The sequence below is a fragment of the Maylandia zebra genome, linkage group LG11, assembly GCF_041146795.1.
Source record: "Maylandia zebra isolate NMK-2024a linkage group LG11, Mzebra_GT3a, whole genome shotgun sequence".
Classification (NCBI taxonomy): Eukaryota; Metazoa; Chordata; class Actinopteri; order Cichliformes; family Cichlidae; genus Maylandia; species Maylandia zebra.
In genome coordinates, this window is record NC_135177.1 from 27,979,012 (window position 1) to 27,992,555 (window position 13,544).

Here is a 13,544-nt window from a genome sequence, read left to right on the forward strand (position 1 = left end):
TGTGTTTGAGTATTTTTGACTTGATATAGTAACACTTGTTTGACACTACCTTTACAACACAGCTTGTTCAACTAGAGCAGTGTAAGAATGTATTTATTGTCAAAAGATATCAGGTATAACAGTTTAAACAAGGGAGTTACTTAGGGACACGAAAAACAATTGATTCTTATCTTTAGTATATTATTACATAACAAAATGACTCTGGGTACCAGCTGTATCAGCATATCTTTCATTGTCACAGCAATTACAATAACTATAGTATACAAGTTGGCCTGCTGAAATTAAACCAGACCAGGGCATGTTGTGAATACTGGCAAAGCAGGCCTTCAGTTTAATTTAACACATGTACACAAAAAAAAGAAAAAAAAAAAAGCAGGAGCCAAATGTGCTTTTCTTACAAACATAACAAAATTGTTTATTTACCTTTGGCAAGAGATTCCTCCGTATTCAAATAAGAAATGAAAGCAGGAAGCACAAGACTCCTTTCACACATGCACACCTTTCTATAAATACAACCTTTTAACATGTCTACTTGCACCCTGGTCTCTTCATAAAGGTCACAACAGCAGTTCTTAACACAGTTGGACCTTGAAGCATTCAACTTTGAGTGCATGCAGTTACATTGATAGATAGTGACGCACAAAATCATTGCTCTGCATGAGTTCCATAGCTCACTACAGTAGTAGCTTATATCCAATCTTTTTTTTTTTAAATTTACAACTTTAAGGTATTCTTCTGTTACGAACTTTCCCAATCCAGAAGGTAGCCTTCTCTCTGTGTGGGAGGGAATTGGTGCAGTTCTCAGCAGCAAGAGCAGGGAACCAAATGTTATACACGCTAGAGTCAATACTGATAATGCTTGTAGCTACAAAAGCAAAAAATCTTGTGCACACATACTGTGGTTCTCCTGTCACTGCTGCTTGTACGTCTGGGGGGGAAAAAAAAACAAAAAAAAAAACAAAAAACAAAAAAACCTGGGAGGAACGTAACAGAACATTATTAACCAGTTAATTAATCATTAACCAGATTAATGAAGCCAACAATGTGAAGTAATGCATGTCCAAAATGGCTAGAGGTGAACATTAAACAGAAACCTCTAGAGAAACATAAACAGGGCTTTGGAGAACAGTCTGTCAGTGGCCTCCAGACTTGCGTCCAGCCCAGGACCTGGAGCGAGAGCGTGACCGGGACATGGATCTAGAGTAGGAGCGTGATGGGGATCTCCTGACAGACTGTTTCTGGGATGGGTGGAAGTCTTCGGCAGGGCTGTGAGACCTGGACTGGCTCTTTTTACCTTTTGGTCTTGACCTGGACGCTGATGGGGAGCGGGAGGTGGAGTGTGAGGCCGTTTCATGGTGCGTTCTGTGGTGGTCACTGGGAGGAGCTTTGTGCCTATTGGGATTATCATTACAGTTACTATCATTACAGAGTACAGTGCCATGTTTATATGATTACTGAAATACAAGAGGACAGAAATGAGCCCACTTGTTATTTTCATGGCTTCTGCTTCTTCTGTGTCGGCTGTAGGATCGAGAGCTGAAGAGGGAACAAGAAAACAAAATTGCTGAGTTACTGTACAGTTTGAGTGAATTACTTTATATCCTTACAGCATGGCTTGCCTACATACAAGCAGTATATGGCTTCCTCTTTATTACATAAATTGTTTCCTGCAGAAACTGCCACGCTCGGACATCGTCCAAAGTTTCTGTGTACAAACCTGCAAACATCATGCCCTCTCACACGCTGCGCATGGCCCACACAATTACAGGAAACTACATTTATGGCACATGTCACAAGCAGATCATAACTAAAACATAGTCACAAATAAATATTTCACAAGAGGTGGTAGACTCACTCATGTCAGCACATAGAAATAAGTGCACAACAGCCACCAGGCACACAGCACATTCGTCTCAGAACACTGCAGAGTGTACAAGCTCTCCTTTAAAGTTAAATGACAGAGGGGAGGAACCACAGCAGGAACTGGTCTTACTGTGATTGGTCACTTTCAAAGCAATGACACTCCAAACTTGCTAAATGACTGCTTTAGTTAACTGTGTTGCACCAAGTTGCAATCAGCCAACAGCATGAGAGCCATTTCAGACTGTGTTCACTTGCATTTTGGTAAATGAAGTTCACAGAATTGTTTTGTTTTTGTTTGTTTGTTTGTTTTTGTTGTTTTTTTTTTTTTAAATGTAATGACAACTTTCAATTAATTTAATATTTAAATGTAAAAAACAAACAAACAAAAAACAGAATTCCAAGGAATGTATTGCATATCAGTTTGTAATTATGAGGAAATTAATACTAAATATAGGCTCTACTTTAAAGTTCCACCAGAGAGACGAGTGATACACCCACCATGTTTCCTCAATCCATCATTCACCCATCAGTTTTCTTTACCGCTTATTCCACTCAGGGTTGCAGGGGCAGGATATGAAGCCTATCTCAGGGTTGAGAGGTGGGCTATAACCTGAATAGGTCCCCAGCTCATCATGAGAATAGCAAGTTGCTAATTTGCATAATCCAAAATTGCAAGATAGTCAACCGAGCAATTCTTTGAGGGATGTTGAAAAGCTGGTTAAGCTCTCGTTTCAATACCCTTGACATATTAAACAGTTATAAACGTAAAAGACAGTGAAAGACAGAAACCCAAACTCAAGTCAGTCACAAGCTAGTGCACTCCTAGACCAGAGTCTAGATAAATGGGAGGGTTACGTGTAGAAGGGCATGCAGTGTAAAAACTGTGCCAAATCAAATAATTTTAATGTGGATCTATCTGCTATAGTTAAAAGTACATTTGTGAAAAAGCCACATTAACCGCTTGTTACGTTATCATTAAAGTAGTGGCCAGTCGCAATAGCTAATAATCAAACAAAAACGTTAAAGTGAGGGATAAGAAGAAAATGAGAAAAAGTCCTGCCTGTATAACATCCTAATTTAACAGAATAACAATTAGTTATGTCTAAAAAGTGTTATGTTTGCAAAATCCCAGATTGAAGCTGAGAAAACAAACAAACGAAAACAACAGTCACATATATACGTAAAATTCTGCCAGCCCCTGCAGTACCCCACCCCCACCCTTTGTATTATATACGTGAATACATACATGTAAACACAAAAGATTTCTTACAGCAGGCAAGTTCTGACAGGGTTGTAGCTCCTGGATTAGGTAGATTTGATGTGTGATCATGTGTATGTTTTAATGCATGTTTTTGTCTCAGGTTTTGTCACAAAACAATTTCAAAGCCAAGTCACAGCTGGCTAAACTAAATGAGACATTTTTCAAAACATTTTTGTAAGTAGAAAAGTTAAAGTTTGTCATTTTGTCCACAATTGCCTACAGTCTCTCTTTAAACCACTATTTTCTCTGCTGCAGTGTGCAGCTCGTTAGATCCTCAGCTCTGGTCTTCAGATCTAGTTCAACAAACCTCTGGATTCTCTGCTCGGTTCAGCTATTGTTCCCCTGACACTGCACAGCCAGTAACCTGTGTCGTTCTCCATTTGTCCATAATAAGTTGTGACTCACTGTCCACAGGCTGCTACATTACTGATGACAGGTGGCTAATGTTGCTATCATTTAGTTGCTAATAGTTAAACGGCAAATGTTAGCATGTTAACATTTATGATAACTCCAAATTCCTGAAGTGTTGTTCAATGCTCTCCGGTGGCAAAGAGGGCAGCTATTGGCCCTTCTATAGCTTGACCAGCCTGTGAAAAAAAACTTTTATTTTTATATTATTAAATATTGATACAATTAATATAACACTGTATATTTTATGTTGTGGATTTGGATTGCATAACGTTACTAAAGCTTTGATATAAATATGGGTTACTAAACCCTATGTCCCCATTTCGTTGAGTCACCCCTGTTGCAGGTATTGCTCTGATATAAAGTAGGACAGCTGCTTGCAGCTTTTAGCTAGCTGCCTAATCTAAACATCTTATCAGACTAAGCTAACAGCCCATCTCCATATTTTAACTTCAGTAGCTTTACTGTAGATTTTCCTTGTGGAAAAAACAAAAATGAGGATGACTACAGAGTTTGCTTCTCTTCACGTTGAAGGCTTTTAAACAGGTGGTTTGATGGAGAACTCCCACCAGCTTTTTCCAAATAAAGGTTTTAATAATGCTTGCAGGAATAAGTGCTGCTGTTTTGCACACTAGAAAATGTTTGCTTTAACCCCAGCTGAGCTCAGCATCTCAGTAACTGCTCTGCCTCTGCACTGTCTACCCACACAGAGCAGAGGCAGAGTGCCAACTACCCACATGGCATCTCCCTGATAAACTATGACAGCATCTTCCCTGCTGCTGTTGTGTTATCCGTTTTTTTGTTGAAAAATTGGGGGCTGCTTGGGCTCAATGTTGTAATATTTTTTTAATTTGCACATGTGCGCCAGATATATTTCTATTGCATATTTATTTTTAATACAAAACGTGTGTGAAACGCTTGCACTTACATAATGACATCTGAGTGCTACAGAGTTTAAACAAAGCAGTGAAGCAAAAAATTTGCATTGAGAATTTTATTTATATTCATGTTACTCGAATTGTTGCAGCCCCAGTATGTACACACACGTCCCCCCCCCCACTCTATTGAGTCATAAATTGCCCCTCCATCTTTCCCCTTTCTTTTTTCCTCCTCCTTTGCAAGTGCCTGCTTTCGGAGCTGCAAACATCCATAGAGCACTCCTTCACACTCACTACATTTATATAATTATGTTTTTGGTGAACTTTAATGTCTTATATTCCTTAAAAGGCGTAAAAGTTGCCAAGAACTCACTCTCTAGGGCTCTCAGACCTCCGAGGGCGACGGTCAAAAGAAGGGCTCCGGGACCTGCGGCGATCATAACTGCGACTCCGTGATCGTCTTCTGCGGGTATCCCGATCATCCTCATAGCGAGAGAAACTGCGAGGGGAGTGGCGCTCCTTGGCCTTCATCTGATTAGGGGCTTTATTGACAAATCCACATCAAAAGGTTATGTAACAATACAACACATTTCCCAAAAGGAGATGGTGCAGTTAAGCTCAAGTAGGAATGCCAATGGGTCATACTCTTGCGGTCTCCCTGTGCAAACTGGATCTCAATCTGGCGCCCGCAAACCCATTTACGATCCAGGTTGTGAAGAGCATCTTCTGCATCCCGGACATCTTCAAACATGCTGGATTGTTAAGGACTTTTAATTTGGAAAGGTGGAGCTGAAAGCTGCACGCATGCAATAATAAAAAAAAAAAAAAAAAAAAAAACAGCAAGCAGCTGCAACACAAGTAAAATAAAAAGCAAACACACAAAAAAAAAAAAACATCACACAGCTACTGGATCAGTGAGGCCAAAAATGTATAAGAGTAATTCATCATCTCAGCATATTTCTTTCATTTATAATTGACCGTCTTCCGTAATACCAACTCAAATTATGTAACATTAAAAATAGGCCCATTTGTGACTTCAAATTGTGAAGACAAGACAAATACTAATGGTGATCAGATTGGGTAGGATACAAAAAGTCTGGCTTGTTACCTTTAACATGCTTGACCTTCAGCTTGATCTTTATAGCCTTGGCAGAAGAACTTGAGGTTTCCTGCTTGTCTTTGCCCAATAAACACTTTTCTTTTCCTCCCTTTGGTAGACAAATGGAAGCCTGGAAGCTCTTTTTTGTCCTCTTTGTATCTTCATGCTTTTGCTCTGTCTTTATTTTCCAAATTCCACTACTGCTTGTCGCCTGGATGTCTTTGGCTTGAATCTACTCTACAACCGCCTTTCAACTTTCTTTGGTGTGGGGTCTCCATACCTGTATCTTTACCATTCTGAGGCAACAACAGAAGAAATATTGGTTAGGAGTATATTTAATGCTAGAAGCATTAAAAAAACAAACAAAAAAATCAATTACATTACAAAAACTCCTCTTAAAAGGGAAATATTAAATCAGGTGTTACTCAATTCACTGCACCCAACAGATCAGAGTTGATGCTTTACAATCCATTAGTGAAAAAGTACAAACATAAACTGAAAGAATAAAGGATATTGAATGTAAGCAAATCCTCTTGGTCGTCGTGTATAGAAGTCAAGTGGAATGTAGACATCTACAATAGGCCCATAACGACCAAACTCACGCCGTAAATCCTCTGGCCTAAAGTGTCATGAAATAAGCACATTTATTCTGCTGGCTACCATATGAATTTGGCTCGAGTCCAGTGTGCAGCACATACACAAGAGTTGGCGCCAGCAAAGCATCGGACATTGCTTAACAGCAAATAAACCGAATTACTTTCTTACTCATAAGGAAGTTTCCTCATCAGGACATTTAAGGTGAATTTGTGCAATTTAACCAGAAACTGTCTTTTTCACATATTCATTGCGGCCATAAAACCCATATATGGCACTTTTCACAGAAGTGATTTTTTTATTTTGTGAAATTAACCACACTTAAAAATCTACTTATTATCTTTAATAATAAGTACTTTAAGTCATACTATTCACATTTAGGCCTCTAGATTATCAAACAGAACTCATTACGCTAATTTCCAAATACATTTTTTATTTTAATCTTGGCAGCAGAAACAATGTAGCACAAAGGCAGTTACACCTTAGGGATACCAATGTCCCCAGTTAGGAAGCATAACCCATTGTGAATCCATTTGACCTGATTTGGTGCCAATGTTGTAGCTGGCATCATGACATTCGTCATGGCATCTCCAGGCTCGCTCACACCAGGCACATGTACTCACTGTGGACTTGCATCCGTGAAGACAACGGGCTAGTTCTAAGTGTTGTCTGGTAATGCCAAACACAGTGTATGGCATGTGAGCACATGTCTTACTAAAGGATGCCCTACATAGTCTTTGGTCAGAAACACACACATGAGCAAGGCTCTGTTCATCTTCACACAAAGGAGCAGATACTGGTCCTTTTGCTGGGTCAATTCCCTTCTATGGCCCCGTGAAACTCCCCTGAAGGAATGGGCTGTCTTCTGGGATCGCCTCAACAGTCTTGTGGAGTCAGTCAGCACTCCTGACTGTTATTCAGTCAGAATAATACCAATTCTATTTGAGGGACTCTTTGGAAAGGATACGCATTGGCTAAAATTTCAAAACACTCAAAAGACATTCTGTTTAAAATAAAATTTAAAATGCCTTTACTCTCATAGCACAGTCAAGCAAGTGCCTGAACTTTTTGTTTAAGCTTAAACAGCCATGCCCTGAGGATAAAGGCCTTTTGAACTTAATTTGAAAACAGAGCACCTTGAAGTGCATTGAGATCCCTTCCACTGTCTTAAGTCTGTGCTGGGAGACAAATCAAACCTCGTGACAGGGCTTAAAGATGTGCAATCCTGTAAGAGGTGGACTATCTCTGTAACTCGAATGGACCACAGTCTTATGATGTCAGCAATGACATGGGCACCAGCAAAAAGTAAAACAAGAAAATAAGTGAGAGGGGATATAGAGAGAGCAACGGTCTGTGGCCACCACCTTCAAAACCCATTCTGTCGTATTGTTGCCTCTCCAATCCACCTGTTATCACTTTCACGTGCACCAAAGCAGATAAAATGAATTCACTATTTATATGCCCGAAGTTTTAATTGGCTGTAATGTTCAAGTGTTGCCTTAATATTTTAATTATTTTTTTTAATGATAGGAAGGACATAAAATTAAATTCCATAATTAAAAAGTGCATAGTGCAAAAGTGCGTAAACTACAGATATTGTAGTTTACTTGCAGGAACTGCTGCTGTCCAGCCTTTAGTTCAGTTTCAAAGACGTATTTCAGTCGTTTATTTTTTTTTGTCCCCTCAGACAGGTCAGGGTGTAGCGTTAACTTCAGTAACAACACGAATGTTTCAGCTTCTTATTTCTAAGTATTACCAAATATTACACGGTTGTGTTGTCCGTAGCCAGCTTCTCTGTCCGGAGTCGCTCTCTGACCGTTAACGTCAGTTTCCTAATTTTGATGATGACATCACGTTGACATGTTTGCTAACTAACTAGCGTCACATTTAGCCTGACCATGCCTGCTTGCACGCCGGCGGGGTTGAAAGTAACAACGTACCTGGACTCGTCGGCGATGTTTCGGACAAAAAGAGATGTATTCGGAGGCCTCAGGTATCTCGCCATTTTTCAGCGGCCCGTTGTTACTGTAGAGAGGCCGTGAATTCGTGTATTGCAGCTATCTGTACCGCAGCTGAGACAGGCTACGTGGTCAGTCAGAGCGCTCTCTCGGCACTGCGCATGCCTAGAAGTAAAACACGACGGTCTCTCTTGCTCTCTCTTTCTCAGACCTCAGACAGGGATGTCAAACTGACAGTTTACATTGTGGACCACATATAGGCTACTTTGAGCATAATTGGATCAGTGAAACTCCCTCTTCCTGTGAATGTAAAGAGGTTTAATTGCATTACAATTAAGTAGCAAACGAAATAAGTTTGTCAGCACGACTGGAAGACTTAAATGTGCAAAATTAAAGAAAAATATTTAGTTCATTACTGAGACTGTCATGTAGTTATAAAGTTTTTGTTAATTCAATGTCTTTTGAATCCACAGAAATTCCTATGGTATATAACTGCCATTTAATTGTTGATCTATTATTTCATTACGTCATTATTGTGAATGGCCAAAGGGAGGGTCCTCATCAGCAGGAAATGTAATACAGTTAAAAGTCTAAAATCTGACCTTATGTGTGACAAATCTGTTTCATACTGTCTGTGATTATAAGAGAAACATATGGCAATCACAGAGTCCTGAAATTAAATGTAATTCCCTAAAAGTTAATGTTTTAAAATATTTGCCAAAATTTCCCTAAAATAACCTTATAAGCTTAAAGCTTCCTTAAGTTTTCACCTTAACCTTTCCTGATTTATAATTACTTTTTTATTTCATCAAACAGAAGCCAAATCCCCACACTGACCATAGAAACTGATTTATGCCTGCTCAAGCCCCCAGAACTATCCAAACCAGTATCACGGCATAGCGTGCATTAGACCCACTAGTCCACTAGAGGATGGTGTGGACGTCAAGCCACAAGCACATTTCTCAATATAGCCGACATGGCAAACACAACTTTTATCAAATGCTTCTTTGCATGGATATCTTTTGTTTACCTAGTTAATATTTTATAAAACACGTTAGACACAGAAAAAAGGCCTCACAAAGCAATGACCTTATTAAGACCATTGCAAATATAAGGGGACAGAAATATGACACACGCTGCTCTTTTTAATCAACACTTTTATTTAAATAGACACTGCTTTCTTCGCTGCCAAGTTTATATCCGTTTGCTCTTTCTGATGAGAGTTGTCGACCCAATGGTCAAAGTCTGAAATTGGATAAAGAAAAGAAAACACTTTTAAATTACAGACAATATTAAGATTATAATCCAGCAAATAGTTTGTTTGGTTTTTGATGCTGCTACTGTCTGAATTCTGGTAAGGTGGACTTTACCTCAATTATCTCTCCTCCTTTGAGCTCTTGGACGTGGCGGAGCCTGTCAGTTTTGCAGACCAGTTTGCCGCCCTCAATATTGACAATGCACTGCAGAGAAGTGGAAGAGACAATACACATAAAGAAACCCTCAAAACAGACAAGAAAATGAATTTAAACCCTTCACATCTTCAGGCCCACTAACATGTCATTTTATTTTACTTTACTTTTCCAGTAGGAAGAGGAGTATTCTTAGACACAGATGGCCGAACTTTAGTCAAACAGAAGCAGCAGATGCAGCAATAAGTGACCAATTTAACAGTGGTACTGTTGCCATAACACAAAATGGGGCAGTTTACTAAATATGAGTATGATTCACGAATAAAGAGAATGCAGCATTTTTTTAGTCTCTCAAAAGTTGCATCATCCTGAAGTAAATTAGCATTCAGGATAATATTTCATATAAAAAAAGAAGTTAAATAAAAATGAGTAACCTTGATCTTCTTGCCGTCCATGGTGGTGATATCAGCCTCCTTGCCGATGGTAAACGAGTTGGTCACGGACTTTCCGGGAGTCTTGGAGGTGATGACAAAGTCATTGCCACTCTGCTTGATCTCAGTGATTGGCTTGACGTCCTTGGCCACTTTGATGACATCTTCTGGGAGCTCTGTTAAGCAGAACACATGTATATTGTTAATTTATGCACAATAACCTACAACTTCAGCTACTGAAAATAATCGATTTTTTTCTTTACCGCCCAGCTTTTTTCTCACCCATGGCCCTGAGGAACTCCTCATAGTTCTCCTGAGCATAGACCTGCCACGTTCCACTGAAGTCCATGTTGTTTAGGTCTGGCTTCTCCTTCACTGAGGTGGCGGGAGGCTGAGGCAGCTGTGTGAAGCTCAACACAATGTGGAGATTGCTAGCGTATGCCCCACCTTCTTATACTTGACGGTATAGGGCTCCCAGTGCTATGTCTAATGAGTAACAATGTCCTCTGAAGTAATCACATGTTTGAATAACCTGGAGTTCATTTATACCTATGTGGCGACACAGCGTTCACCAAAGGTCAATTCATATTGGTAAATTTAGTAAATTCAGTAAATTTAGCGTTTAAGAGCTTCACTGGTGTGAAAGATGTGCAGATCACACATGGACTTAGCAGTAAAATGCATGCCAGCCTATTTCACAGCTTGACTATTTTGATCCTCATTAGTATTATAAAGGAACAGCTATTCTTCTTTGAGGCTCCACTTGCAATTTATGACAAAGGATCTGAATCAGCAAAAGAGCACACAAACAAAGAATCGAACCTTTTATCAGAAGGATATCAAATCGTAGAGGAGTTTAAGGATGAAAAGAAGAAAATGCTAAATGAAAGCATTTCATAAACATGACTAATATGCAGACCTTAACTGAACCTCATTCACGTCTCCAGCCTGCTAATGTAAATCTACCACTCTGAGGTAAAGTAGAAAGGTTAATGACACTGCGGACTGTTTGCTTCCAGAGTGGAAAAGAAATCATTCATTGCAAAATCTATTTTAGAAGTAATCCACTAGAGAAAAATTGCTGTAAATCCCTTTATTCACCACACACACACACACACACACACACACACACACACACACACACACAAAATACAAATCTGCTTCAACGGAAACTAAGATCAGAGTTTAGGGTTTTTCAAAAGCACTTAAAGCGAGACTTGTTGAAACTGTCAGCATGACCAAAAGCAGATAAATGACAAAATGCAGTCCAAATTCAGTGCTAGTGGAGCAAGTAAAAGCCAGCAAACTAGCTCCGTAATGTCAATTACATATCATATCTATATGTATCTAATTGCTTACAGAAAATGCTACCATTGTTTACTGCAGAACACTGGCTACTATAGTGGTATTTTATAAGATAATCAGCCAAAAAGAGTTTCATTAAGCAAAATACTAGACACATCAAATAAAGTAGAAGCAAATCCTGGTGTAGAGGATACTGTGGTTTGTTTGCAGGAAATTCTCAAAAGTAACATGTGCGCAGATCTTGGTAAACCCTCACTCCCTGCAGAAATATCGATTTTTGACTCAGTTTGGAGTCCTAACTCAACTCCACTGCATTAGCTGGAGGTTTCTCCCCATGCTTGTAAACACTCACGGTCACGTCAACCGTTTCAGAGCCGTACTTGTTGCGTACAAAGATGCTGTACTTTCCAGAATCTTCCATGTTGACATTGTTTATAGTGATGCTGCTGCACTTGGGCGCCTTAGTGATTGTAAAGTGATCCTGGCTGAATATCTCCCTATCGTTACGAAGCCAGAAAATCTCTGGGGCTGGTTCGCCATCAATGTAGCACGTCAGACACAGAGACTGAAGAGAAGGAGCAAACAAGATATGAAATGGCAGGTCACAGAGAGAAGCACATATGCAAGATTTAAACAGTTATTGTACCTTGCCCTCCATAATGGCTACCACATCAGGAAGGCCTTTTGTCACTTTAGCCCGATCTGAAACAAAAAGGCAAAAATAACTCTCTGCTGGCATATGATATAGAATCTTTTAATCTTTGCCACGGAAAGAAATGTCCTGGGATTAACACATAACCTATCACTCACTTTTCTCTGCAATGGCCAGCTGCCTGAGGGATGAGAAAAAAGGGTTAGATCAAAATGAACTGCACAGTGTCAGGAAACGATAATCTGTTTTCAAGTAAAACCTCTGTCTTTTGGAAAACTGTTCTGTCAGTGTCAGTAAAAGCCTAGATATCTCATCCAGTGCACTGGGTGTAGCACTTACTTTAACCTCTGGTGCTCCAACAGAGCGTCATCAAAAGCTGTTGGATGTTTGAAAAATAATCACAATAAAAAATCTGGGGAAAAAAACGATCTCACAATCTAAAACCTTTAAACTAAAATGACATTTGCACTCACCTTTTCCCGACAGGTCAAGAAACCGTTTGTGTGTCTCTTTGCCATCAAACATCTCCAATGTGTATTTTCCTTTATCGCTCTCTGTTGGGTTGAAGATTTCAATCCAAACCTTCTGCATGCTGCTGCCAGGCTTTGTTCTGGCTTCCTCGTCAATCCTCTTCTCTCTAAGCATGGAGAAGAGCATGTACACAGTTATGTACTGCCGTATATTAAAGTTACTATATAATACAGTTATGTTAGATCAGTGTGGCAGCCAGTGAGAAATGATTTCCTTTACATCACAGCTAAAGCATTTTTAGCACTGATTAGTGCAAAGAGACTAATGAAAAATGGAATGGCGTTAAGGAGCCTTTAAAATATTATCATTTGCTGTTATCATTGAATGATCCAGCAGGGGGTGCTAGCAGTTTAAGAATTTGAAGGCTGTTTCCAGGCTATGTTCTTTGTAAAGCATATGAGGAGGATGAATAGGATATTTTAGTGTGCAGATTTGCATGTACACATCAAAGACATCAAGGCTCTTTTATTTTTAGGTCTTTAACATGTAGCTGTTGAACTTTATTAGACGTTTTACAGCCTGTTCATGTAAGGGAAGCAGCCTCAGACTTTCCCATAAAAACAAGTGTTGAGGTAAATTATCACGCAGTGGTAGATGAAGTACTCGGACAGCGGTACTAATATCACAGTTCTCCATTACAACGTACAACTATTACAATCCATTACATTGAAAATGTATTTATGGCATAAACAGAGGTTAATAGAGCAACTTGTTTCCTTTTACTGCTTTGCTATTGATGTGCAGGATAGATATATATAGAGATGTATAGAGAAAGTATCAAATTCTGGGATTTAGGAAGAAGATTCATCTTATTTTAGATTAAAATTACTTCATTATACACACACACACACATATATATACACACATATATATATATATATATATATTTTTTTTTAAATTAAATATATATATATATATATATATATATATATATATATAATTTAATTTAAAATAGACATATAACTATTTAAAATAGTTATATGTCTGAAGCAGGTATTGGATGTTAGATCAGAGAAGTGTTCTCTTTGTGAACTCACTTGAAGTACCAGCTGGTCTTCAGGAAGCTTATGTAGTATTTAAGTGAGCAGTAGAGCTTGAAGCCTTCACCGGTGCTCTGAATCTTCAGTGAGCTGGCTGATATCGCTATATGGGGGT

General features: G+C 39.0%; 3 protein-coding genes across 3 annotated transcripts in view; all 3 read right to left on the minus strand.

The window, feature by feature from the left end:
* Positions 1-77: 77 nt before the first annotated feature.
* On the minus strand, positions 78-8,235 carry srsf10a (serine and arginine rich splicing factor 10a). The gene is given in 5 exon segments (XM_076890139.1): positions 78-1,536; positions 4,784-4,952; positions 5,056-5,162; positions 6,006-6,128; positions 8,044-8,235. Coding segments are annotated over 5 exon segments (867 nt in total). The 5' UTR covers positions 8,109-8,235; the 3' UTR covers positions 78-1,133.
* Positions 8,236-9,201: 966 nt separating this feature from the next.
* On the minus strand, positions 9,202-10,342 carry fabp10a (fatty acid binding protein 10a, liver basic). The gene is made up of 4 exons (XM_004551019.6): positions 10,184-10,342; positions 9,905-10,077; positions 9,432-9,521; positions 9,202-9,306 (listed from the first exon to the last, which is right to left on the minus strand). Exons 1-4 carry the CDS (start codon positions 10,248-10,250, stop codon positions 9,256-9,258), a joined length of 381 nt encoding a protein of 126 aa, XP_004551076.3. The 5' UTR covers positions 10,251-10,342; the 3' UTR covers positions 9,202-9,255.
* Positions 10,343-10,476: 134 nt separating this feature from the next.
* The window catches only part of myom3 (myomesin 3), a 70,459-nt gene continuing 67,391 nt past the window's right edge, over positions 10,477-13,544 (minus strand). Inside the window, exons 31-36 of the mRNA XM_004551020.4 lie at positions 13,427-13,532; positions 12,332-12,495; positions 12,198-12,234; positions 12,017-12,039; positions 11,853-11,908; positions 10,477-11,771 (exon numbers count right to left, since the gene is read on the minus strand). Coding sequence (XP_004551077.3) covers positions 11,502-11,771; positions 11,853-11,908; positions 12,017-12,039; positions 12,198-12,234; positions 12,332-12,495; positions 13,427-13,532 — 656 coding nt within the window. The 3' untranslated portion in view covers positions 10,477-11,501. The remainder of the gene's footprint in view (positions 11,772-11,852; positions 11,909-12,016; positions 12,040-12,197; positions 12,235-12,331; positions 12,496-13,426; positions 13,533-13,544) is intronic.

Excerpts from the sequence above, each read along its gene's own strand:
- fabp10a (XM_004551019.6), bottom strand. The coding sequence starts at position 10,250 with ATGGACTTCAGTGGAACGTGGCAGGTCTATGCTCAGGAGAACTATGAG. Across the intron at positions 9,522-9,904 it reads TGGACGGCAAGAAGATCAAG|TGCATTGTCAATATTGAGGG; the intron begins GTTACTCATTTT and ends ACTTCTCTGCAG. Across the intron at positions 9,307-9,431 it reads AAGGAGGAGAGATAATTGAG|ACTTTGACCATTGGGTCGAC; the intron begins GTAAAGTCCACC and ends ATCCAATTTCAG.